Raw genomic sequence first — 24,922 nt, 5'->3', positions numbered from 1 at the left:
AACCTGTCCCTTTTAAAATCCACCATCCCTCCCTGCCTGACAATCATCCCACTGCCGAAAAAGTCTGTCATCAGCGGTCTTAACGACTACCGTCCGGTAGCACTCACACCGGTCATCACAAAGTGCTTCGAGAGACTGGTCCTGCAGCACATCAAAGCCAGCCTCCCACCCACCTTCGACCCACACCAGTTTGCCTACAGAGCAAATAGGTCTACAGGGGATGCCATCGACACTGCTCTTCACACTGCACTGACCCACCTTGAACACCAGGGGAGCTATATGAGGATGCTCTTCCTCGACTTCAGCTCTGCCTTTAACACGGTCATCCCGAGCAGACTGGTCACCAAACTTTCCGACCTTGGATTTTCCCAAACCATCTGCCAATGGATCAAGGACTTCCTGACCAACCGCCCCCAGACCGTCAAAATAGGCCCTCACCTCTCCTCCACCATTACACTGAGCACCGGCTCACCACAGGGCTGTGTGTTGAGCCCCATCCTTTACTCCCTCTACACTCACGACTGCGCCCCCACCCATCCCACCAACACCATCATCAAGTTCGCGGATGACACGACTGTGGTTGGACTCATCTCAGAAGGAGATGAGACAGCCTATAGGGATGAAATCCAAAGGCTGGCAGCATGGTGTTCAGTGAACAATCTGGTCCTGAACTCCTCCAAAACAAAGGAACTTATAATTGACTTTAGAAAAACCAGTGGAGATTACGACCCACTCTACATCAATGGGGTCTGTGTGGAAAGGGTACCAGCTTTCAGGTTCCTGGGTACGCACATCGCAGAGGATCTTACCTGGTCTACCAACACCATCACCACAGTAAAGAAGGCACAGCAGAGACTCCACTTCCTGAGGATCCTCAGGAAAACCAACCTGCAGGAGAAGCTCATGTTGTCCTTCTATCGCTGCTCCATCGAGAGTGTGCTGGCATACTGTATAACCACATGGTATGCCAGCTGCTCAGAAAAGGACAGGAAGGCCCTTCAGAGGGTCATCACGACGGCCCAGAAGATCATCGGCTGCTCACTGCCCTCCCTGGAGCACCTGTTCAGACTACGCTGCCTCAGTAGAGCAGGCAAAATAATAAAAGATCCATCCCACCCCGGCCACCGTCTGTTTGTTCATCTGCCCTCTGGTCGACGTTTCAGGTCGATCAAATCCCGAACAAACAGACTTAAGAACAGTTTTTACCCCAGGGCCATACGAGAACTGAACACTACCTTTGCACTAGGCAACACCGTTAAAAAATCTTGTACTTAATATAATTGTATTTAATTGTATTTATGTATTTATTTGTTTTTGCATTTATTGCATATATGTTTGTACGCACCGTCAGGATTGGCTATTTTTTAATTTCGTTGTACTCGTTGCAATGACAATAAATGAATATTATTATTATTATTATTATAAACCACGTGTGCCATCGAAGTCATAGCTAACAATGATATTTAGCTTGTAAAGGATCCCATTAAGTCTTCTGGAGATCCCAAGTGAATGACAAAACAACTGGCAAACAGTACACATAATCATAACCAGTGAATGAATGTCGAAATATTTCTTGTTGGTGATGGCTAATGAACCAAATTTGATCAAGACATCTGCCCACACTTTTTTCAAATTGTTTCATGGAATCTTTCACCAGCAGACAATCAAATGGAACTTTGTTGACATCCACAACAAAAGATTGGTACCCAGATCTTTGCAGAGTCTGGCTATAATGTGCTCCACATAATGCACCTTTCAGCTCTTTTCATCTCAACACATAAACATTTCCAACATTCCTCTCTCCCAAAGATATACACAAAGTGCTGGAATAACTCAGCAGGTTAGGCAGCATCTCTGGGGAAAAAGGATGGGTGACGTTTCGGGTCTGGACTCTTTTTCAGACTGAAAGTAGAGGGGAGGGAACTGAAGGTAAGAAAAGGCCAGAACAAAGCAGGACCAAGGAAGGGTGGGGCCCATAATAACCCATTGTTGGCTGGGGAAGAGATTATAATAAAGGGATACAAGGATGCGAACAGTGGAACTAGTAGGATGACAAGGGTGGGTGAGGGAAGAGGGAATCAAAGGGTCCCAACCCGAAACGTCACCCATCCTTTTTTCTCCAGAGATGCTGCCTGACCCAGAGTTACTCCACCACTTGTGTCTATCTTTGGTATTTACCAGCATCTGCAGTTCCTTTCTACACATTCCTCTCTACCACTTTTATTTCCCTTAAATGAATGTCTGTTTATTGGTACATATTGGGTACTTCTTGAGACAGAGAGTTTCACATTCTAATTATTCCCTGAGTTTTCTCTTAATTCAGTAATGAATTTATTAGGAATGATCTTATATTTAAGGCCCTCGGCCCTCATGTTGCCTGGTAGTTAAATATCCTTTCATATTGATTTTAATAAAACCTTCACATTTATAGAGAAAGATGTTCATCTAAAGAAGATGAACATCTTCCCCATATCTACCCTGTTGAATGCTCTCACTCTTCCAAACACTAAAGAACCAACACCCACTCTATTCAATCCTTCCTCATATGACAAGCTGGTTATCCCAAGAGATGCTGTATTACTCATGTGTTTTTAAAGGTGCGAAGATAAAAATTGTGCACAATACTCCAGATGTGGAATCACATTGTGTAAATGAAGCAAAACATCTTTACGACTGTACTTAAATTTCTTGCAATAAAAATGTAACTTTTTAAATGTTACCAGCATACAAAATAAAGATACACAATGACTTTTCTTTTTCCATCACATAGCAACAGATTTATCTCGTCTTCTTATAATCAAAGAGCAAAAAATACCATCTAGTCAATGAACGAAATATACTTTGGTACTTATAGTTTTAGTCTGTAGTTGTATGTGCATAATTGCTCTTTTACTCTCTCCATTAAGAGCTGATACTGGTGTGTGATCTAAGGCCTAATGCTACCAATCACACACCAGTCAGTAACAGGACCATCACCAGCCTTTGCACGAAAATCACTAGCACTACAACCTAAATCTTCATTTGCGTATGTGCAAACATAAACAAATACACAAGTTCTTAGACAACAATGAAGAGCAGTTTTGCAAAAAAAATTCGCTCCCCAATTAAAAAAAGGAGAGTTGTTACACTTCTCTAGTTGCACCCTACTGAAATCAACAAGTCAACAAAGGAAGCTGAAGTTGGGAAAAATAGATGTACTGCACTTAAAAAAGTAAATAAGACAAAATAATGACTTACAGGGATGCTCCAAATTTGCATTCCATCTGCATATCCAATAAGTAGCAGCAATGGAGGATCATTTCCAGCATTGTTCATCTCATGATACTCTGGATTTCTCGCAAGATCTGCAAAAAGATTTATGGTTACATTACAGCAATTGTGAGAATCCATGCTGGTAACATCTTCGACTTAAATAATCTCCAGCTCATTCCAAAATGTCCGATAAATATTCATTCCATTCTCCAGCCCGTTCTCCAGCTGAGTTACTCCAGCACTTTGTGTCTATCGAGGAAGATTCAGTCTGCTTTCCAAGATGGATGCAAAACATCCAAGGCATGACAAGAACAAATGAGCTCTCTCCAGTATCCTGAACAATATTTACCCCTCAGCCAGCATTAGCAGACCAGATTAACTGGTCATAATCATACTGCCAAATGTATGTCATTGCTGTGCACAAAACGTCCAACATTTCATTTATAACTAATTTCAAAAGCATCGTGAGGTATTAAATATGAAGGATGCTATATAAATGCCAGTCTCTTTTTCTTTTCTATCAGTGGAAGAGCTCTGCCAAGAGATTCATTTCCTGTCAGCAGCACTAAACCCATTAAATAGAAGCAGCAGGGCATTGCACATCATTACCACAATCCATTCCATACTGACATGATTATTTGGTACAATTAGCATCAGACTGTACTTCAAACATTTGGATTCTTATACCACTACTGCAGAAATTTTTAAAGCACTCGTGTGCAATTATTTAAAATTTTGCAGTCACTCAAAATTAATAGTAAATTCATTTAGCACACAGCAAAGCCCTACATGCATTAACATCATTCCTTTCCCTCCCCACAGATGCTGCTCGGCCCATTGAGATCCTCCGGCAGTTTGACTTTTCCTCCACATTCCAGCATCTGCAGTTCCTTGGGTCATAATGAAGATTATTTTGACCTCATTCTGGTTGTGGTTGGTGATGGCAGCAGAGACTCTCTTAAATTTGCCACGTAGCAAAGAATAAAAGCCAAGCTATTTCACTTACACTCTCTCTCTTCTCATGAGGCTGCCTAGATTCTTTCTATATGCACATTTTATGTCATTGCTATTAGAATAAAGAAGTTTTTACACTGCATAATTTCATTCCTGGTATGTAAAAAGGAGCAAATTACTTGATCTGATCTTTTATTATCCAGTCAGGTCTATGAGCCAAAGGGATATTACTTATTTATGAAAGTCCAGGCTGTCATTTGGCCCATTAGGCCTATACTGGCTCTGCAGAGATTAACCCCATCAATCCCTTTTCTTATCCTCCTCACTGTATTTTCTCGCGCATGCCCATCGACTGCCCTTTGATTTCTGCTTCACTTACCGACTCTAAAAGCCGAGTAACCTACCAGCACACTTTGCAATGTAGGAGGGAACTGGAGAACTTGACAAAAACTTACACAGACACAGGGAGAAAAACATTGTTAAGCCCACATCTGGAGTATTGTGTTCAATAGTGGTCTCCTTTTTTAAGGAAGCATGTTTAATGTGTTGGAAGCAGTTCAGGGAAAGTTTACTTGAATAAAATTCTCGGATAGCTAGGTTGTCTTATGAGTGAAATTGGAAAGGCTCAAGCTTGCATCAGCTCGAGTTTAAATCCCAGGTGTTTTAGCAAGGAGGATGTGGAGATGATGTTCTAACTTATGGAGAATCTAGAAGTAGAGATCATTGTTAAATAATTATGGGGTCACCCATTTAAAACAGAGTCTTGGCATTCTCTTTATCAAAGAATAATGGAAGTCTGAGTACTTTTAAAGCAAAAGATGCTAGATTCTTGAAAAGCAGGAAGGCAAAAGGTTTCCAGCCTCAGAAAGTTGAGTTAAGATTACAATCTGATCAATCGTAAATGTATTAAATCTCAAAGCAGATTTGAGGGGTCAAGTGGCCTAACGGTCTACCTTGCTTGAAACATGCAAAGATCCTAAATTGTAACATTGTATACAATGGAAACTTAAAAGATCACTGATTTGCATTTAATTATTTTTGAAATTGACCATCTTTATTCCAAGGAACAATTTTTCACTTGTACTTCAACACCCACATTATCATGAGTCGCTAATTTGGTCAGCTTTCTGAAAATAGTGAACATAATATACAGCAAAAAAAAACAAACACATACATCTGATAAAAATTAGTCTTAAATACTTCTACATAACATCATCATTGATATACTACCACTGGTAGAAGTAACAGGTATGGGTAGTTCTACTACAATCAATAGTTGTGTTCCTATGAAACCTTGTGTCATAGTAATTCAGATTATAAAGACAATTGTGTTAATGAAGTGGGCTAGGGGTTGAGAGTTTCAGACTCGCAATTGAAAAGTTGTTTTTACTGCAAGAATTTCAAAAATGAAAGGTGGCTTCAAATGCAATAAGTTTCAATTTTTGGTACTGTAAGCTAAAAATACTAAAGTCTGTATTCATTATTTAATTGAATAGCATTACCAATAGACATGATTTCTCGTCAATTTCAAAGATAGACACAAAATGCTGGAGTGACTCAGCGGGTCAGACAGCATTTCTGGAGAAAAAGGATGGATGACGTTCCAGGTCGGGACCCTTCGTCAGACTTAGTATGGGGGGGGGTGGGGAGGAAGGGGGAGCTGGAGGCGAGAAAGGGCCAATCAGGGCTGGCCACAAATGACCTCAGGTAGGGCAGGGCAGTGGCTGGTAAGCCTATTGTTCGTTCAAGAGGAAAACAATGTGGAGAACTGTGGAACTGGAAAAACTACTAGGGTGGAGGAAGGAGGCTTGGACTCTGCAGCTGTTTCGCTGAACACTTACGCTCGGTCCGCCGAGGCCTAGTGGAACTCTCGGTTGCCAACCATTTCAACTCTTCTTCCCATTCCCATACTGACCTCATCCATTTACCATGCCTGAGGTAATTTGGGGCCAGCCCTGATTGGTCCTGGTCTTTTCTCACCTCCAGCTCTTCACATTCCCCATCCCCTTCCTTCAGTATGAAGAAGGGTGCCAACCCAAAATGTCACCCACCCTTTTTCTCCAGAGATGTTGCCTGACTCACTAAGTTCCTCCACTGCTTTATGTCTATCGAAATCACATTATAACCAATTCAACCTGTGTAATGCAAAAAGTGTTCCCTAATTCATCACTCGCGTTATATCCAATTTGTGTTATGGAAACACACATTATAGCAGAACTACATGTACTCCACTTTTGTTGTGAAGCTTGGTTTTGTTTTAAATCCAACTGGTTTAAAATACACCTAAAAATTCACAAAAAAATCTCTCAAACAAAAGTAGCTTTAATGTGAAAAACAAATACAGTAAATTTGACGAATACAGGTTCCAGCTGCAGATATATAAAAGTGGGAGTTTTATATTTCCCAATGGAGACTAATGCACTTTACATTAATTCTAAAAACCATTGTATATGGAGCTCAGACAACTAGTAGCACATTTCCACAGCTTAGGGCTGGCTTCCAAACAGGTCTGAGGTTAACATGAATGGATTGGCTCCAGGATATATGGGACTATGTCTCTGGAGATCTAAAGTGGTAGGCCAAGTCAGCAAGCTTAAAGATTTTTTTTAAAGAAATTGAAGCATCAACCAATATTTCTTTTTGTATATGTTAACAAAGGATTTTCTCTCTTCTTTAACGTGTAACACTTAATATTCCTCCACCAATTCTGTGCTCACTTCCTTACTCACGCCAATAAAAATATCACATCAGTATCAAGTTTCCTATTTTCAAATTGCCCTGGGCCATTCTGCTTTGTTAAAGTTTCCACTCCTGCACATATTACAGCACGTTAGATTCTGTTATGCTGAAGCACTAAGCTTAAATCATCATTTATATTTACACTCTGCAAACACATTTACAATTACTTTTCTACTTCATTGAACAGCTATTCCTAGTGCAACTAAATCGCACGTTAAGCAAAATGCACAATTGCAAGATGTTGCAACTGACGATTAGCATGTGTTGCGAATGATGATCTTCACTGAACTGAGCAATCAAAATGGCAATAAATGGAAAATACTGCACAAAAATAAAAAATGTGAATAAAAAGATCAAGCAAAATATACCAGCCTTTAGATCCCCAAAATAAATAGCCTACTAATCGTCTGATTTAATAGCAAAATGCTTATTCTGACAATAGACATGCACTGAAATATTCAACAATTAATAATGACTGACTGAGAGTGCACTGCCAGCATTTAAACTTAGAATTCGTTTTTAATTCCCTTTTCAACCTCATGAGAAATTCCTTTATTCCTGGACAAATATTTATGCCAAGGGCAAGAATGATAAGTAATTGGAATGAGCTGGAACAATCGCTAATAAATCCATTCTCAACAGTGGCAAAAATGTTTCAAAACATCCATTGTGAAGAAGAGTTTCGAGAGGTTATGACACTTATCAACTCCTGCCATGGTAAGGATTTGGACCCACCTCAATCACCTACAACAGATCGACAGCAGCAGATGCAATCTTGCTGGTTCTCCACTCTCACCTGACCACTTGGACAACAGGAATGGGTATGTCAGGCTCTCCTTCATCAACAACTGCTCGGAGTTCAGCACCATTATTTCTTGCAAATTTAGGGAACTGGATCTCTGCTCTTCCCTATGCAACTGGATCCTGCCTTCCTCATCAACAGACCTGCCTCATCTACTGATCTGTTCACTTTCTCCACCTTTCCAAAGCCTTTTTGAACTTAACCAATGACAGCACCACTGTTACACGATATTTGGGTAACAATGAATCACAGGAAGGTGGTCAATAATCAGGTTGAATGGTGCCATAACAACAATCTTGTTCTCAATGTTAGCAAGACAAAGGAGCAAATTGTTGACTTCAGGAAGGGAAAGTTGAGGGACCATGCACCTGTCTTCATTGGCAGGACAATAGTGGAGGGAGTCAACTGCTTCAAGTTCCTGAGCCTGCATATCTCTGATGATCTGTCCTGGGCCCAGCATATTGATGTAATCAAAAAGAAAGCTCACAACACCTCTACTTCCTCAGCGTTTTGAGGAGATTCAGCATGTCGCCAAGTATTCTATTGAACTTCTACAGGTATACGGTGGAGAACATGTTGACTGATTGCATCACAGTTTGGTTCAGTAATTCAAACGCCCGAGAACAAAGGAGGCTACAGAAAGTGATGGATATTGCTCAGTCCATCATGGGTATTGATATCTTCCTGTTCAAAGGGATCTAGAGCAGACGCTGCTACAAGTAGGTCACTAATATCATTAAAGACCCACACCACATTGGCCAAGCTCTCATCTCACTGCAACCTTCGGGAAAGTGATACAGGGGACTAAGAACCATTACCTCCTGGTTCAAGAGCAGCTTCTTCTCATAACTATCATGTTCCTAAGCCACCCTGTACAATCCTAACCACAACCCTACCTCAGCACCAACCTACTATGGTCTTTAATGTTGTACCTCATACTTTGGCTTGCACTATTATGTTCAGTTCAGTTTATTGTCACGTGTACCAAAGATAGCACGTAACAAGAGCTTTTCACTGTGAAAAGCTCTTGTTACGTGCTATCCGATCAATACCTGATTATAATCGAGCCATTTACAGTGTAGATACATGATAAGGGAATAACGTTTAGTGCAAGGTAAAGCCAATAAAGTCCAATCAAAGATAGTCCGAGGGTCACTAATAAGGTAGATAGTAGTTCATGACTGCTCCCTGGTCTGGTTTACTGAGTATAACTTAGAATTCATTGCATATTTATTTAATTTTTTTGTTGCATTTGGCGTGCCTGGAAAGTTGCAGCAAGTAAGAATTGAATTGTTCCATTCCCAGTGCATATGATAATTAATGTAGGAAGCAACTGCAGATGACGGTTTATATCGAAGATACACATAAAATGCTGGAGTAACTCAGCAGGTCAGGCAACATCTCTGAAGAAAAGGAATAGGTGACATTTCTGGTCGGAACTCCTCTTCAGATTGATAGAGAAGGCCAGAACAAAACAGGGCCGGCAAAGTTGCCAGTCTGAAGAAATGGCTGAGTCTAGGACACAAGCCTGAAGCAGCATATCCTGCACTGTAATGATCAACAACCATAGCCATCTTGTAGACACAGGAACTGCAGATGCTGGAATCTTGCGTACAACACAAAGTGCTGGAGTAACTCAGCAGGTCATTTAACATCTCTGGAAGGTATAGATCGGTGACACCAAACAACTGTCCCAACCCAAAATGTTGCCCATCCATGCCCTCCAAAGATGCTACCTGACCTGCTGAATTACCAGCTGAAGGGCTCGTAGATGTCACAGCTGGTTAAAAACTTCCTTCAGCATCAAGGGCAACATTCTCCCCTCAGGAATACTCACCTGTGAATATCCACAAAGCAATGAAATAAAGATCAGCTACAATGAATTTGGATTTTGAATTTGGTTCACAATTTTGCATAGACATGATAGAAACTTTGCAAGAACTGACAAAAGAAAAATACGTTTACCATTAATATCAGCTTTTTCAAAACGGACCCAGACGATTTTTTCCTTCTCATCTGTTGGAGGCGAGCCAGTGTATGCCTAGAAGGAAAAGCAATATAGAGGGAAAAACTTCAAAACAGTGGAAAACTTATGTTTTCCGCAGTAAGCAGCAATTACAACGAAACAGTAAACCATTCCAAGGTGCTTCACAGGAGTGTTATCAAACAGAATTTGACAGCAAGTCACATAAAGGAAAATAACCAGAAGCTCAGTAAAAGATTTGAAGAAATAATTTAAATGAATAAAGGCAAAGAGGCAAAAGAGCTTGGTAGCTTAAACCACAACAAAAAGCATTTGGATGTCCTGAATGATGGTACTTCAATTAAAACCTTTTTTCTCTTTCCCACTGTTCAGATGTTGATAGATTTGATCGTGATTTTGACATTCTATTTTCACATTGGTTGTTTGCTTTTATCCAACAAACACACTTATAGCACTGACCTGAGGGACGACATCTTGCAGAAAGGTGACAACACTCTCCATGTATGACTGCTCCCTGAAAATAAACACACAAATATTTCACAACAGAACTCGAAATTACCTTAGAATCACACAACCATATCTTGAAGATAACCAGAAGATTTTGTTTCAGGTACCAAAGTTGGGGGGAATTGCACATATAGGGTCACCAAATCCAATTGCACACAATTCAGATTTTTTCATCAAATTACCTAGTCTCCAACTACTTTGTATCTTCACTCAACACATTTGCCTGCATAACATACTGCTTCCTTAAGCTATCTGGAAAGTGACGAGATTGATGACCAATGCACAGGATCGCAAATACGACAGCATTGGAAGCAGCCAAATCAGCCGATCAAGTCCACTAGAGCCCCATGTAACAACAACCAGCCAGGTCCATCCCCCCCCACCTCTCCACCCACAGCCTTGAAAATATTTTTTTGCATATTTATCCCGTTCTGTGTTGAAGCCACAATTGAGTCTACATCCACTAACACCTATACCCTGATATGCTGGGGGAGAGTATCCTGAACATAACCAACCTCTTCATAACACCATTGCAACTGTCAAACAACTTATCACACAACAGTAACCTCGCAACACTAACCTCAACCATGAACATCCATTGAGTGTCTTTGGTTACACTAAGGACTTTGGGTTTTTTGCACTGGTGTTACAGTTATTCTTTTTTTTTGGTTTAATATATATTCTGTGCATGTGTTGCATATACAGGTCTGTTTAGTTGCTGCAAGTAAAAAATTATCTTTCTATTGCCGGTACATATGACAATTAAACACTCTTGACTGGGCACTCAACTCCCTCTCACTGTGAATGCATTCATGAATAATCAATAGAAATGTTCAAAAAAAGATTTTTTAACAAACTGTTCATTTCATTTTGTCACAATTATAGAGTATTTGAGAGAGGCAGCATAGAAGCAGGGTCTCTATCCCATTAAGTCTGCACGAACTATTAACTACCCATTTATACAAATTCTACATTAATTCTACAATCTCTGTAACCTGCGATCCCCTCCTCCCCAACACCATACACCTGCGCTTCTGCTCCATCGGTTCCACCACTCACCCACACACTAGGGGCAAGTTAAAGTGGCTAACCGACCAACCCCAAGTCTGTGGAATGTGGGAGCAAAACAGAACACAGAGGAAAGCCTGTCATCACAGGAAGAAAGTACAAATTCCACTTTGACAACATGTGAGATCAGCATTGAAGCCAGTGCCCTGGAACTATGAGGCAGAGGGTCTACAAGCTACACTCCTGTGCTGCCCTTGTGCTGTTGTTTTCCATTTCCTTAATTTAAGGACTGGAAGGCCTGAAAAAGGATACTCTTAGCATTGGTCAACAAATCATAACTCAAAAAAGCAAAACTTGAAATTCATGCAGATTAATTGGATTTAAATGTTATGCGAGGTTCCAAAGCAGCCATCTAAACAGCATTTACTATGAGCACATCTGCATTAATGAACAGACAAACTCTTGTACCACTTTGTGTATAAATTGGGATAAAACAATAATGACAGAGGATTTTTGAACCAATGGTTTGTTTGGGCATCAAATCAAAATCCAAAGTTGAACCATCTAAGGCCACAACCAATCCAAACCTCATTTCAAGGACATATAGCTTTTTATCATACTTGACCCAACCTTATTTTAAAATCCTATTATCCAGGGAAATCTGTCCTGGGTACACTGCAGATGGGGAAGAGCACATGGTAATGCAAAGAGTACCAAGCTGGCCTGTCCTGAACTCGAGGACAAAATGTATTTTTCACGCACAAAATAAATGCAATACATATAAATAGGTCCTATCAAGCTTGAGAAGAGTAGCTGGCTTCTATTTGTGACCATAACCTGGTAAGTGCAAAGTTTGGCATTGGCTGTCACACTATGAATAACAATTCACGCAGGCCACTATTTTATGAGCAGATCATTGACACTGCATTCACCATCCAGGAACTGGAATTGGTTGTTCACACTGGCCAACATAGTGCATGCTATTCAGGCAGGAGATAAAACAGTGAAGCAAAATAAAAGCAGCAAAGTCTACACGAATTTGGAGTAAAAGAGTTGATAGAACTGTAGAATACACCACCTATTGGCCAAAGGGATTGACGATGAATTAATGGAGAAAGGTTGGTCTGGACTTAAATAAACAGTTGCATCATGAAAATCAGATACCCAGCAGTAAAAATAGCAGAATATTCACAATTCAATGTATCAATGACAAACAACTGAGTAGTAAAATGTTTTGTTCTATAAATGCCAAATTTAAATTGCCCAAGACCTCAGCATGCAGAAATGAATTGGCCAACAAAATGACAGTGAAAATTCTGCAGAGATGTAAAAGACCGATCACTAAAATGCTGGAAATGCAACATGTGTTGAAATTTGATCATGACAAAAAAGATCTCTGCTGTTCTCAGAGCACAAAAAAAATCATAATTCAGGACCAACTGAACTATCAGAAACAAATAGATCAAATACTAAAATTTGGATGGAATGTGCCACAGTGCTGCAAAAATGAATGTCATAAAGCATCAGCAGCTCAGATATGCTAATGCTGCAACCACATTGTAGCCACAGTCATTAACAAATCAAGACCTGCATTATGTCTTGAGATGTATCAATCAGGCCAATGAACATGGAGAAGTTCCATCTAGTTGCTGCTCTATTCAACCATCAAACTGCCCATCAAATGAGCCTTCACGTGGTTAAGTAACTAATTTTTCAACTACAGGAGAATCAAATGCTATGAGGAACAGGCCAGAAAATGAATATGATACCAAAGTTCATATCCCATATGCCCTCACTGATGATGGAACAGATTTATAAAGAGCAGTGCTTTATAGTGAAGCATTCTGACAAACACACTGAGATCAAATACACCCAACACAAAACTACTCTAGCGCCAGTAGACTCCTGGGATGCACTGTGCATTCAGAAAGTACTCAGACCCCTTCACTTTTTCCACATTTTGTTACGTTACAACCTTATTTTAAAATGGATTAAATTCATTTTTTTTAATCATCAATCTACACACAATACTTCATAATAAAAAAGCGAAAACAGGTGTTTAGAAATGTTTGCAAAGTAATTAAAAAGAAATAACTGAAATATCACATTTACATAAGTATTCAAACCATTTATTCAGTACTTTGTTGAGGCACTTTTGGCAGCGATTACAGCCTCAAGTTTTCTTGGGTATGACGCTACAAGCTTGGCACACCTGTATTTGGATAATTTCTCCCATTCTTCTCTGCAGATCCTCTCAAGCTCTGTCAGGTTGGATGGGGAGCGTCGATGCACAGCTATTTTCAGATCCCTCCAGAGATGTTCGATCGGGTTCAAGCCCAGGCTCTGGCTGGGCCACTCAAGGACATTCACAGACTTGTCACAAAGCCACTCCTGCGTTGTCTCGGCTGTGTGCTTAAGGTCGTTGTCCTGTTGGAAGGTGAACCTCCGCCCCAGTCTGAGGTCCAGAACACTCTGGAGCAGGTTTTCATCAAGAATATCTCTGTACTTTGCTCCATTCATCCCCTCGATCCTGACTAGTCTCCCAGTTCCTGCCGCTGAAAAACATCCCCACAGCATGATGCTGCCACTACCATGCTTCACCGTAGGTATGGTATTGGCCAGGTGATAAGCGGTGCCTGGTTTCCTCCAGACATGACGCTTGGCATTCAGGCCAAAGAGTTCAAACTTGGTTTCATCAGACCAGAGAATCTTGTTTTTCATGGTCTGAGTGTCCTTTAGGTGCCTTTTGGCAAACTCCAAAAGGACTGTCATGTGCCTTTTACTGAGGAGTGGCTTCCGTCTGGCCACTCAACCATAAAGGCCTGATTGGTGGAGTGATGCAGATATAGTTGTCCTTCTGGAAGGGTCTCCCATCTTCACAGAGGAACTTTGGAGCTTTGGCAGAGTGATCATTGGGTTCTTGGACACCTCCCTGACCAAGGCCCTTCTCCCCCGATCGCTCAGTTTGGCCCGACGGCCAGCTCTATGAAGAGTCCTGGTGGTTCCAAAGTTCTTCCATTTAAGAATGAAGGAGGCCACTGTGCTCTTCGGGGCCTGCAATGCTGCAGGAATTGTTTTATACCCTTCCCCAGATCTGTGTCTCGACACAATCCTGTCTCGGTCTAAGGACAATTCCTTTGTCTTCATGGCTTGCTTGGTGGCTGAGCCAAACCAGACCATGATGGAGAAAGTGAGGACGGACTCAATGAAAGCAGTATAGAATTGGACCATCATTGCCTGTGGCAGATTGTGTTCTCAGTTGCCGCAGGAAGTACATCCTCCGTTGAGCCTTTTTGACTGTGGAGTCGATGGTGGCCCCCCATTTAAGGTCCCTGGAGATGATGGTTCCAAAGAACTTAAGTGACTCCACAGATGTGACTATGATGTTGTTTTCATATTTTATTTTCATATTTCAGATACAGCGTGGAAACAGGCCTTTTCGGCCCACCAAGTCCGTGCCGCCCAGCGATCCCCGCACACTAACACACTATTAACACTATCCTACACACACTAGGGACAATTTTTACATTTACCCAGTCAATTAACCTACATACCTGTACGTCTTTGGAGTGTGGGAGGAAACCGAAGATCTCGGAGAAAACCCACGCAGGTCACGGGGAGAACGTACAAACTCCTTACAGTACAGCACCCGTAGTCAGGATCGAACCTGAGTCTCCGGCGCTGCATTCGCTGTAAAGCAGCAACTCTACCGCTGCGCTACCGTGCCGTGTTGATGGTGAGTGGGGGGAGGGGAGGGGGATCTTCGAAAGTCTACAATTAGTTCCACTGTCTTAAGAGCATTGAGCTCCAGGTTGTTGCGATGGCACCAGGACGCCAGCTGTGTCACATCCCATCTGTAGGCAGATTCCTCCCCATCCTGGATCAATCCAATCAGGGTAGTGTCATCCGCAAACTTGAGGAGTTTGACAGAGGAGTCTGTGGAGGTGCAGTAGTTGGTGTAGAGAAAGTAAAGGAGAGGGGAGAGTACGCAGCCTTGCGGTGCTCCTATGCTGAGGGTCTGCGGGTCCGAGATGTGCTTTTCCAGCCTCACATGTTGCTTCCTTTCCGACAGGAAGTTGCTGATCCACTGACAGAGGGGTTCAGGCACAGTCAGCTGGGAGAGTTTGTAGTGTAGTACCTCTGGCAAAATGGTGTTAAAAGCAGAGCTAAAGTCCACAAACAAAATCTTGGCATATGTCTCCTTGCGATCTAGGTGCTGGAGGATGAAATGCAGGCCGAGGTTGACTGCGTCATTCACCGATCTATTGGCCCTGTATGCAAACTGCAGGCGGTCCAGCAGGGGGTTTGTGATATTTTTCAGCTGGGCCAGCACAAGTCTTTCAAAGGTCTTCATGACTACAGAGGTAAGTGCGACAGGCCTGTAGTCATTAAGACCAGTGATCCTTGTCTTTTTGGGTACAGGGACAATAGTGGAGACCTTGAAGCATGCAGGGACAGTGCAGGTTTGCAGGGACTGGTTGAAAATGTCTGTGTAGATCGGCGCCAGTTGTTCGGCACAGAGCTTGAGGGTAGAGAGGGAAACATTGTCCGGTCCTGGAGATTTCCGGCTTTTCTGTTTTGTGAATAGCCTATCCATCTCCGCAATTTCTACTGTTAAACTGGAGTCATTCTGTGAGGATGTGCAAATTGGTGATTGCAGAGGGGTGGGGTGGGGTGGGGGGAAGGGCCAGTCTTTGCAAACTCCAGCCAGTGAAAAAAGGTGAAAACATAGGATGGCTAAGAAAGTAAGGAAGGCATATTGGGGTGCTGTTCTTCGTATACTAGACTAGAGAGCACGATGGTCATGTTACAACTTTATGAAGCATTGGTCAGTCCACAGCTGGAGTATTATGTTCAATTCCGAGAGCCACACTCTGAGAAGAGAGTGGAAATACTGGTTAGGATGAAGAGAATGCTGGATGCTGCCTAGGATGAAATACTTCAGTTACAAGGAGAAATTGTTTTCCTTAGAACAAAGGAGGTTAATGTGGTGCAGAGATAGGTATACAAAGTTACAAGTGTAAAGATAAGATGAATAGTGAGAATTCCACTCCCCCCCATAACAAAGATATTTGAATTATGTGGGCATATATTTGAGAAGAGGATTAAAGGGACCTGAGGGAAAAAAATTCAACCAGAGGATCATTGCATTCTCGAACACAGCGATGGAGGCAGGAACTTTCGCATATAAAATCTATTTGAATTAGTGCTTGAATTACTAAGGCTTGGAAGCTCTGAATCACATGCTAGTTACAATCTCAAAGAATTATGTTTCAATTTCAATTTCATAAATCCATGTTAACTCTGTCCAATCCTCTTATTATTTTCTCAACTATGTTGCCAATATCTTAACAAATCCGAGCATTTTCTCTTTCTCGCTCTCTCTCACTCTCCTTTCTACCCCGTCACAAACATTCTCTACTTTCATTCCACCCTCCGCATTCTTCTGCAACTTCAAACATACGTGATTTCTAACTTTCCTAGTTTTGATGAAAGGTTTTGACTTGAAATGTTAAATATTTGTTTCTCCGCAGATGCCTCCTGGGTATTTCCAACATCCCCTGTTTTTGTTATTGTACAAACCTTCAACTAATTTCATTGTTTTGATGAAGTGTTCCACAATCTCAAAACTTTGCAGCAAAACCAATGTTTCCTTTAACAAGCAGCAAATGTATTCAGTGTTAAACAATTCATATAAATTCCTTACGTTACTGCCTGATGTCGAACCATTATCCCACCAGTACTGCGGCTGGGACGGAGTGGAGAGTCTGTGGACATCTCTTCTCTTCTGTACCACTAAACTGAAAAAAAAGCCAGACTGTTAGTTTCATAAATCAAAATAAGGATACTGCACATATAATGTAATTTTTAACACTAAAATGTCATAAAACACTTCATAACAATTAAATATTTCAAATGCAATCATAACACGAGGAGTTGAGTATAGGAGCAAAGAGGTCCTTCTGCAGTTGTACAGGGCCCTAGTGAGACCGCACCTGGAGTACTGTGTGCAGTTTTGGTCTCCAAATTTGAGGAAGGATATTCTTGCTATTGAGGGCGTGCAGCGTAAATTTACTAGGTAAATTCGCGGAATGGCGGGACTATCATATGTTGAAAGACTGGAGCGACTAGGCTTGTATACACTGGAATTTAGAAGGATGAGAGGAGATCTTATCGAAACGTATAAGATAATTAGCGGGTTGGACACGTTAGAGGCAGGAAACATGTTCCCAATGTTGGGGGAGTCCAGAACAAGGGGCCACAGTTTAAGAATAAGGGGTAGGCCATTTAGAACTGAGATGAGGAAGAACCTTTTCAGTCAGAGAGTTGTGAATCTGTGGCATTTTCTGCCTCAGAAGGCAGTGGAGGCTAATTCTCTGAATGCATTCAAGAGAGAGCTAGATAGAGCTCTTAAGGATAGCGGAGTCAAGGGGTATGGGGAGAAGGCAGGAACGGGGTACTGATTGAGAATGATCAGCCATGATCACATTGAATGGCGGTGCTGGCTCGAAGGGCCGAATGGCCTCCTCCAGCACCTATGGTCTACTGCACCACTATTAAACTAAACTAACAAATCTGTTGTATGAAATCAAGTAAACACCCCTAAAACACATCAAGGCACATATACAGTTGGTGGGAATAAGGAAAGGAATGGGGGGGGGGGGGGATTCAGTCAGATGAAGTTAGAGAAAATGTCCCCAACAACATGATACAACCTTACAACCTTAACTTCACAAAATACTAGTTCATTATCTTTTCAGACCAGTCATTTGGTCTAGTGGATAATATTTAATGCCAAAATAAGGGCATTTCTGTGCTATGAATGTACAACCATTTAACATTTGATTTAAGATGATGAATAACCAAATTGTACACCACCATAGTCATTTTCTTATTCCCAATTATTTCGAGAGATATGGTTAATGGTAGTTTGATGGTCAAAAATCGGTAGAAGAACATTAACCTTGATCTTGCAATGTTGCTATGTAATCATTAACCTGCATATGAACTACTGCCAACGTTGTATGGTGGTTTGCAGATTAGTCGGGTGGCATAGGTTAAATTTACATCTTTCAAACTTGCAGCAGGTAAGAATGGATGTGCAACGATGTTCGATACATGTTTGAGAAGCGGCATAGCTCAGATCAGTGTATAATATTTGCAGCGGTGTGTGAAGGGATATTTGGTAGGAGAGAAAAACCCACACTACCCCACATTATTTGGAAGGTGCCATTGTTGCTACATGGTGCCACAGTGCAATGCCTTACCTCACCTCATCCCCCATTCTATCTTATTTCCCAACCCAAACTACTGTCTGTCTATAACAAGATATTTTCTTTCAACCTGGAAACACAAAACGATATTTTTGTGAAGTAATTATTGTACCAAAATGATATTCTGGTACAATAATTGGTTGACAAAAAGATCCATGTGTACTTCACAGTTTCTTATTTTAACAGAAAAATAAGCTGGACTTTTTTGTTGGTGCCAAGGTGTTCCAAAACCTGGATTCGATTTAAAACGTTAGTATGCCAGAGCTTGCTCCAACTACTTTTACCCAACAATCAAGTGATTTGTGCAAGTCTAATCATTAGTATCATATAATAAAGTATCCATTGCTAAAAGGTAGAACATGGAAAATCCACTGTGCTGTCTGCATTATGAATAGTTACAATACATATACCAAATCAATATTTGCTTCAATAAAACTTAATAAATAATGAATAGGAACAAGTCTATATTAACCAGGATATGCATAGTAACCCAATAATCAATAAATTCATGAAAAGACAATAGAGCCTGAGGTTCACTGAAAAATTAGTGGCTTGAGGAAAGTCATTTGATCTTACATCACAGTGTGAGCACGACTCTCTATAATTCAAAACGATGAATTTCATTTCTTGAAAGTATCAATGTCCTGCGGCTCACAGCAGCATCTTCTGTAAGAGCAGGAAACCAATATTTCTGGGAGAGGTGGAGAACTACGTTCCAAAACTAGAAATGACTTTGCATTGATTGTTCTCTTATTATACATATCTGAACCTCATCTCAATGAATTCACTCCCATAGGGCACAAATTACACTCACTTAAATTTTGATAAATTTCATCAGTTCAAATGTAAATCTTTCAGACAATGAAAGAACCCACTAGATTTCCAAGCTCCAGATATTCACTACCTGCTGTGTGAAAAAACTGTCCGAGATCCCTCTAAAATCTCTCCTCTCACAGCCCAAGCTTATGCTCTCTAGTTGTAGAATCTTCTACCTCGGGGAAAAAGTCTGCGAAAGTTCATCCACGTCCCTTACAATCTTGTACACCTCAATAAAGTCACTCTTCGGCCTCCTGAGCATCAACTAAAAAAGTCCTAGCCTATCCAGCTTCTCCCTATAATTCAAGCCTGCAGGTCCAAGTAACATCTAGTGAAACTCTTCAGCACCCTTCCAAACTTAGAGAAGAAAATCTCCTCTCCTTACCCATGCAAGCTCAGAAACTATTCCAGTTCCTACCAATGTGGCTGGCTCATAACTAAACTGTGAAATTGGCTCACTATCTATTCAGTTATCAAAAAGGATCACTAATACCTTCTCTAAATAACTAGAGTTGGGAATAAAGTTAAATAAATGTTATTACAAACATCCACATCGAGAGAATGAATCACTTTAAAATAAGAAAAGACGAAGGAACAAATATCTTAAAAGGGTTATCCAAGGGGGAACAAAGAAACTCAATGGTAAGAAATATTACTGGTGATGCAAAATACTTGCAATACTTTAAACCAAGTTAGTCATGTAAAAAGTAAAACTGTAACAATTGCTCTGAAATAGAAGTAAAACACTACAAATTCTGGAAATCTGAAAAACACAAAAAATACTGGAAACACTCAGCAGGTCAGACAGCATTTTTGCAGAGAAAAACTATTCATGTCTTAAATTGATGATTCTTCTTAATTTGGAACATTTGGGGAAATCAAACAAATTTTAATTTGTAGATCAAGCTGGCATGGAAAAGAGTGTGAAAGGTGACCAGGAGAGATGGAACACCACAATTGGCAGCGTCATTCAATTACTCCAGGTAACTTTCACTTTTGAAGAAGTATTTTCCAGTCTGAAGAAGGAACCCAAGCCAAAATGTCACCTTTCCATGTTCTCCAGAGATGCTGCCTGATTCACTGAGTGTCCCTTTCAGTTTTGATCGATCTGCATTCAGATTAATGTTAGGATCAGCATTTCTAGCATTTTATGTTTTTACTTAATCGTTGCTCTTTTTGAAAAGAAAGTTTGGACTTTATGCAGCATGCTTTATGACCTCAAGATATCCCAAATCATTTCAAAGCTGAGAATCAATTTTGAAATATTACCTCTGTTGGAGTGAAAGGAACATGGCAGTTAATTTGTTTTGTAACAAGGTTCCACAGCAAGAAATGTGATCACAAGTGGATTGTTTGTTTCAGTGACATTAGTTCAAGAATATATATTGACTAGGGCACTTCATATGGTGCCTCAGGTTTCTTTTTAAACCATCTGAGAGGACAGACAGGATCCTGGTTTAACCTATCACCCAAATGACAACACAATGCAATACTCCCTGAAAGGGACAAATCTAACACTGCAACACTCTGCACTTGGTGGTGTTAATCTGTTGAATTACAAACAGAGAGTGATGACACAAGGGACTGCAGATGCCGATTTACAAAAAAAACAAAGTGCAGGAGTAACTCAGCGGGTCAGCCAGCATCTCTGGAAGGCAAGGATTGATGACATCCCAGGTCAGGACCCTTCTTCAGACATTCTCTCTTCTTTAGACAAAGCCTAGCAAGTGATAGGTGGATACATGTGATCGTAGGATTTTATTGGCAGATGGGTGGACAAAGGCCAACTATGAAAAGAAGACAAAAGACTAAGATAAGAAGAGACGAGAAATGCTAAGCCAAAGGATGGAGTATAAGTGGAAATGGTTGGGGATGGGGGGGAGATAGTGGGAGAAATGGGTGTGCATCAGGGTGGGGCACAGGGAATCACCACTTGTTGGAAAAACTATGGTTGGTTACTTCCTTCCACTGATCACAATGGAAATATTGAGAATATGCATTCAAACATAAAGTTGCAAAGTCACATTAGGCACTATTTGAAAGCAAGTATTTTCTTTCCTTGCAGTTACTTTAATTTGAAAGCCGCGCCGTGACCCACAACACCACGCAGAAATAGGCCCGTACATTAACACTATCCTAGGGACAATTTACAATCATTACCAAAGCCGATTAACCTACAAACCGTCTTTGGAGTGTGGGAGGAAACCAGAGCACCCGGTGAAAACCCACGCGTTCACAGGGAGAATGTACAAACTCCTTACAGACAGCACCCGAGGTCAGGATCGAACTCGGGTCTCTGGCAATGTAAGGCAGCAACTCTACCACTGCACCACCGTGTCGCCCCTACTGGTGCAGAGGATGAGATGTTTAACTTGCCATAATGTTCAGCAATAAACATTGTGGGCCAAAGGCCCTGTTCCAGTGCTCTACTGTTCTATAATGAAAGCTATTGCCAATACAAAGGAGAGTTTTTTAAAGCTAAACCAACAAATAAAGCTGATTATCATGCATTAAATCACTTAAATGCTTGAAATATGAAACAATTGCTATTTGGTTTGCTGCAGTTTAGTTTAGAGATTATTTAGTTCAGCAGGCAAACTGACCCTCCGCCCATGGATTACAAGCTGACTAGCGATCACCATTCACACATGTCCCATGTTATTACACTCTCTCATTCACTCCCTCCAAACTAGGAGCAATTTACAGGAGTCAATTAACCTACAAATGTGCACATCTTTGGAATTTAGACTTTTAGATGTTGGACATACAGCACGAAAATAGGCCCTTTGGCGTACCAAGCCCATGCCAACCAGTGATCACCATTTACACTAATACTATCCTACACATTCGGGACAATTTACAATTTTACCGAAACCAATTAACCTATAAACAACTTGAATGTGAGAAGAATCCATGGAAGAAACCCACGTGGTCACAGGGAAAATGTGCAAATTCCATACAAATAATATCCAAGATCAAACTTGGGTCTCTGGCACTGTGAAGCAGCAGCTCTACCAGTTGCACACTGTACGATTATAAGGTACGATTATGTTCTATTCATTATTCTTGGGAATCTTACATTTTTACCACGAGTTGTATGAAGATATTGAAAACCATACAAATGTTAATCACACTATGAATTCATTTTCCTTGTTTTTTGGGGCAAATTTTTACACCTTTAATAGATATCCATATCATTCAACCAACTGCACACAAAACATTCATAGGGGTTATCCAAGAGGTTGAATTTTGTTATTGTTTTTACACCAGGTTCCTAACCTGCACTTCACAGAATATCACAGGGAAATAAACGCAAAATAATCATGTAATGGCGATAGAAGATCTTTCAAAATAAGGGAACATTTTAAATAATGCAAGTTGATGGTGCACCTGATTGCATTCTCAAAACCTGCGCGGACCAACTGGCGAGAGTTTTTGCAGACATCTTAAACCTCTCATTACTGAGGTCTGAGATTCCCAACTGATTTAAAAGGACATCAATAATAACAGCGCCCAGGAAAAGCAAGGTGACATGCTCAATGACAACCAAATAACAGCACTAATGACCATGATGATGAAGTGCTTTGAGAGCACTACCTAAGCAAGAATCTGGACCCATCACAATTTGCTACAGCCACAATAAATCAACGGCGGATGTGATCTCACTGGCTCTCCACTCTGCACTGGACCACTTGGACAGTAAAAACTCATACATCACAGGCTGTTGTTCATCAATACAGCTCGGCATTAAATACCATCATCCCCTCCAAATCTGTTACCAAGCTCAGAGAACTGGGTCTCTGCGCCTCCCTTTGCAACTGGATCCTCAGCTTCCTCATCAACAGAAAACAATCGTTACGAAATGACAACACATCCGCCTCAATAACCATCAGCAGGGGGGTACCTCAAGGATGTGTGCAGTCCCCTGCTCTACTCACTTTATACCCGATGTAGCCAGAGCCCTTCTTTAAATTTGCAGACAAAACCGCCTTTATTGGACAGATTGCAGGTAATGATGAATCAGAGGGAGATCAATTGTCTGATTGAATGATGCCAGAACAAGAAACTTGTTCTCAACGTCAGTAAGACCAAGGAGCTGATTGTTGACTTTAGAAGAGGAAGAGCAAACCTGTCTTCGTCAATGAGTCAGTGGTGGCGAGTCCACAACATCAAGTTGCTGGGGGTGCATATCTCTGAAGATCTGTCCTGGACCCAGTGCATTAATGAAATAAAGAAAGTTCATCAATCCCTCGACTTCCTTAGAAGATTAAGGATAATCAGTATGTCAAAGAATACTCTCTTGAACTTCTACAGGTGTACGGTAACGAGCATATTGACTGGTTGCATCACAGCCTGGTTCGTCATCTCAAATGCTCAGAAGCAAAGGTGATTACAAAAGGTGGTGGACACTGCCATGTCCATCACGGGTACTGACCTCCCCTTCATCGAAGGGATCTATAGGAGGCACTCCCTCAAAAAGGCAGTCAGCATCATCATCAAGGACCCACGCCATCCTGACATGCTCTAATTTCATTCCTGCTATCGGGAAGAAAGTATAGGAGTCTGAAAACCACAACCTCCAGGTTCAGGAACAGCTTCTTCCCAACAGCCTTCAGACTATTGAACGCTACAAACACCAACTAAACTTCAAACTACGAACTGTCTTGGTTACACTAGGGATTTCGAGCTTTTGTTTTGTTTTGCACTAACATTGTTTATTTATTTATTTAACTTTTTTTTGTTTATTATGTTATCTATTGAGCAGTGTGTTTACAAATCTGTTATGCTGTTGCAAGTAAGAATTTCATTGTTCCATTTCAGTACATATGACATTTAAACTCGACTGTTGAATGAAAGATACAGCAGAGAAAAAGGCTCTTCGACCCACTGAGTCCACACCGACCATCGATCATCTGTTTACATTAGTTCTATGTTATCGCACTTTTGCATCAATTCCCTACACACCAGGAGCAATTTCTAGAGGGCAAAGTGATCACTTTTCTAACATTTCTAAGGTTGCATTAGTTAAGCAGACAAAATGTAGAAACAAAAAACTGCAGATGCTGCTTTACAAAATGGACATAAAATGCTGGAATAACTCAGTTAGGGAACGTCCCAGAGAACATCGATAGGTGACATTTCAAGTCGGGACCCTTCTTCAGACTGAATCAGACTGGAAAAGGTCTGAAGGGTTCCAATTCGAAATGTCACCTATCCATGTTTTCCAGGTATGCTGCCTGACCTGCTGAGTTACTCTAGAACTGCGTGTCCTTGTTAGTTAAACAGCAGGGTTCTCAGATGGCTACACATCACAGCCTCCACAGTCCTTCGAGGAAGAGTCTTTGAACATTTAGGCAGAGGTATATTTCCTATGAAGCAAATTACAAGATGATGCAGACTAAGCTATTAATGAACAGCACAAAGCAAAGAGTAAAATGCACTGCAAACTAGAACAGTATTGAAGTCCACAGACTACAACCAAAAATTATCAAGTTCTTTAAGGAATTTACTCGATCTCAAAGTTACAGGTTTACTTATGGCTGTTTTCTCCATCTCCTCAGTGGTTGGAATAGAATTCGTAATAGA

At 41.0% G+C, this 24,922-nt stretch overlaps 1 protein-coding gene across 6 annotated transcripts in view; it reads right to left on the bottom strand.

Annotated features, from left to right (window-relative positions):
• Nucleotides 1–24,922, bottom strand: part of bcas3 (BCAS3 microtubule associated cell migration factor) — a 681,054-nt gene that overhangs the window by 653,378 nt on the left and 2,754 nt on the right. For 5 of the 6 annotated variants that reach the window (XM_078422068.1, XM_078422067.1, XM_078422074.1 and 2 more), the window contains exons 2-5: nucleotides 16,954–17,047; nucleotides 10,191–10,245; nucleotides 9,713–9,788; nucleotides 3,238–3,344 (exon numbers count right to left, since the gene is read on the bottom strand). In XM_078422068.1, the coding sequence (XP_078278194.1) occupies nucleotides 3,238–3,344; nucleotides 9,713–9,788; nucleotides 10,191–10,245; nucleotides 16,954–17,024 (309 nt within the window). In that variant the 5' untranslated portion in view covers nucleotides 17,025–17,047. Of the gene's footprint in view, nucleotides 1–3,237; nucleotides 3,345–9,712; nucleotides 9,789–10,190; nucleotides 10,246–16,953; nucleotides 17,048–23,771; nucleotides 23,897–24,922 lie in introns of those variants that run through there. The other variant, XM_078422069.1, reaches the window with a different exon arrangement.

The sequence above is a fragment of the Rhinoraja longicauda genome, chromosome 26 (genome assembly GCF_053455715.1).
Source record: "Rhinoraja longicauda isolate Sanriku21f chromosome 26, sRhiLon1.1, whole genome shotgun sequence".
Lineage (NCBI taxonomy): Eukaryota > Metazoa > Chordata > Chondrichthyes > Rajiformes > Arhynchobatidae > Rhinoraja > Rhinoraja longicauda.
Note: the sequence above shows the minus strand (reverse complement) of the source record. Positions and strands in the feature narration are given on the sequence as shown.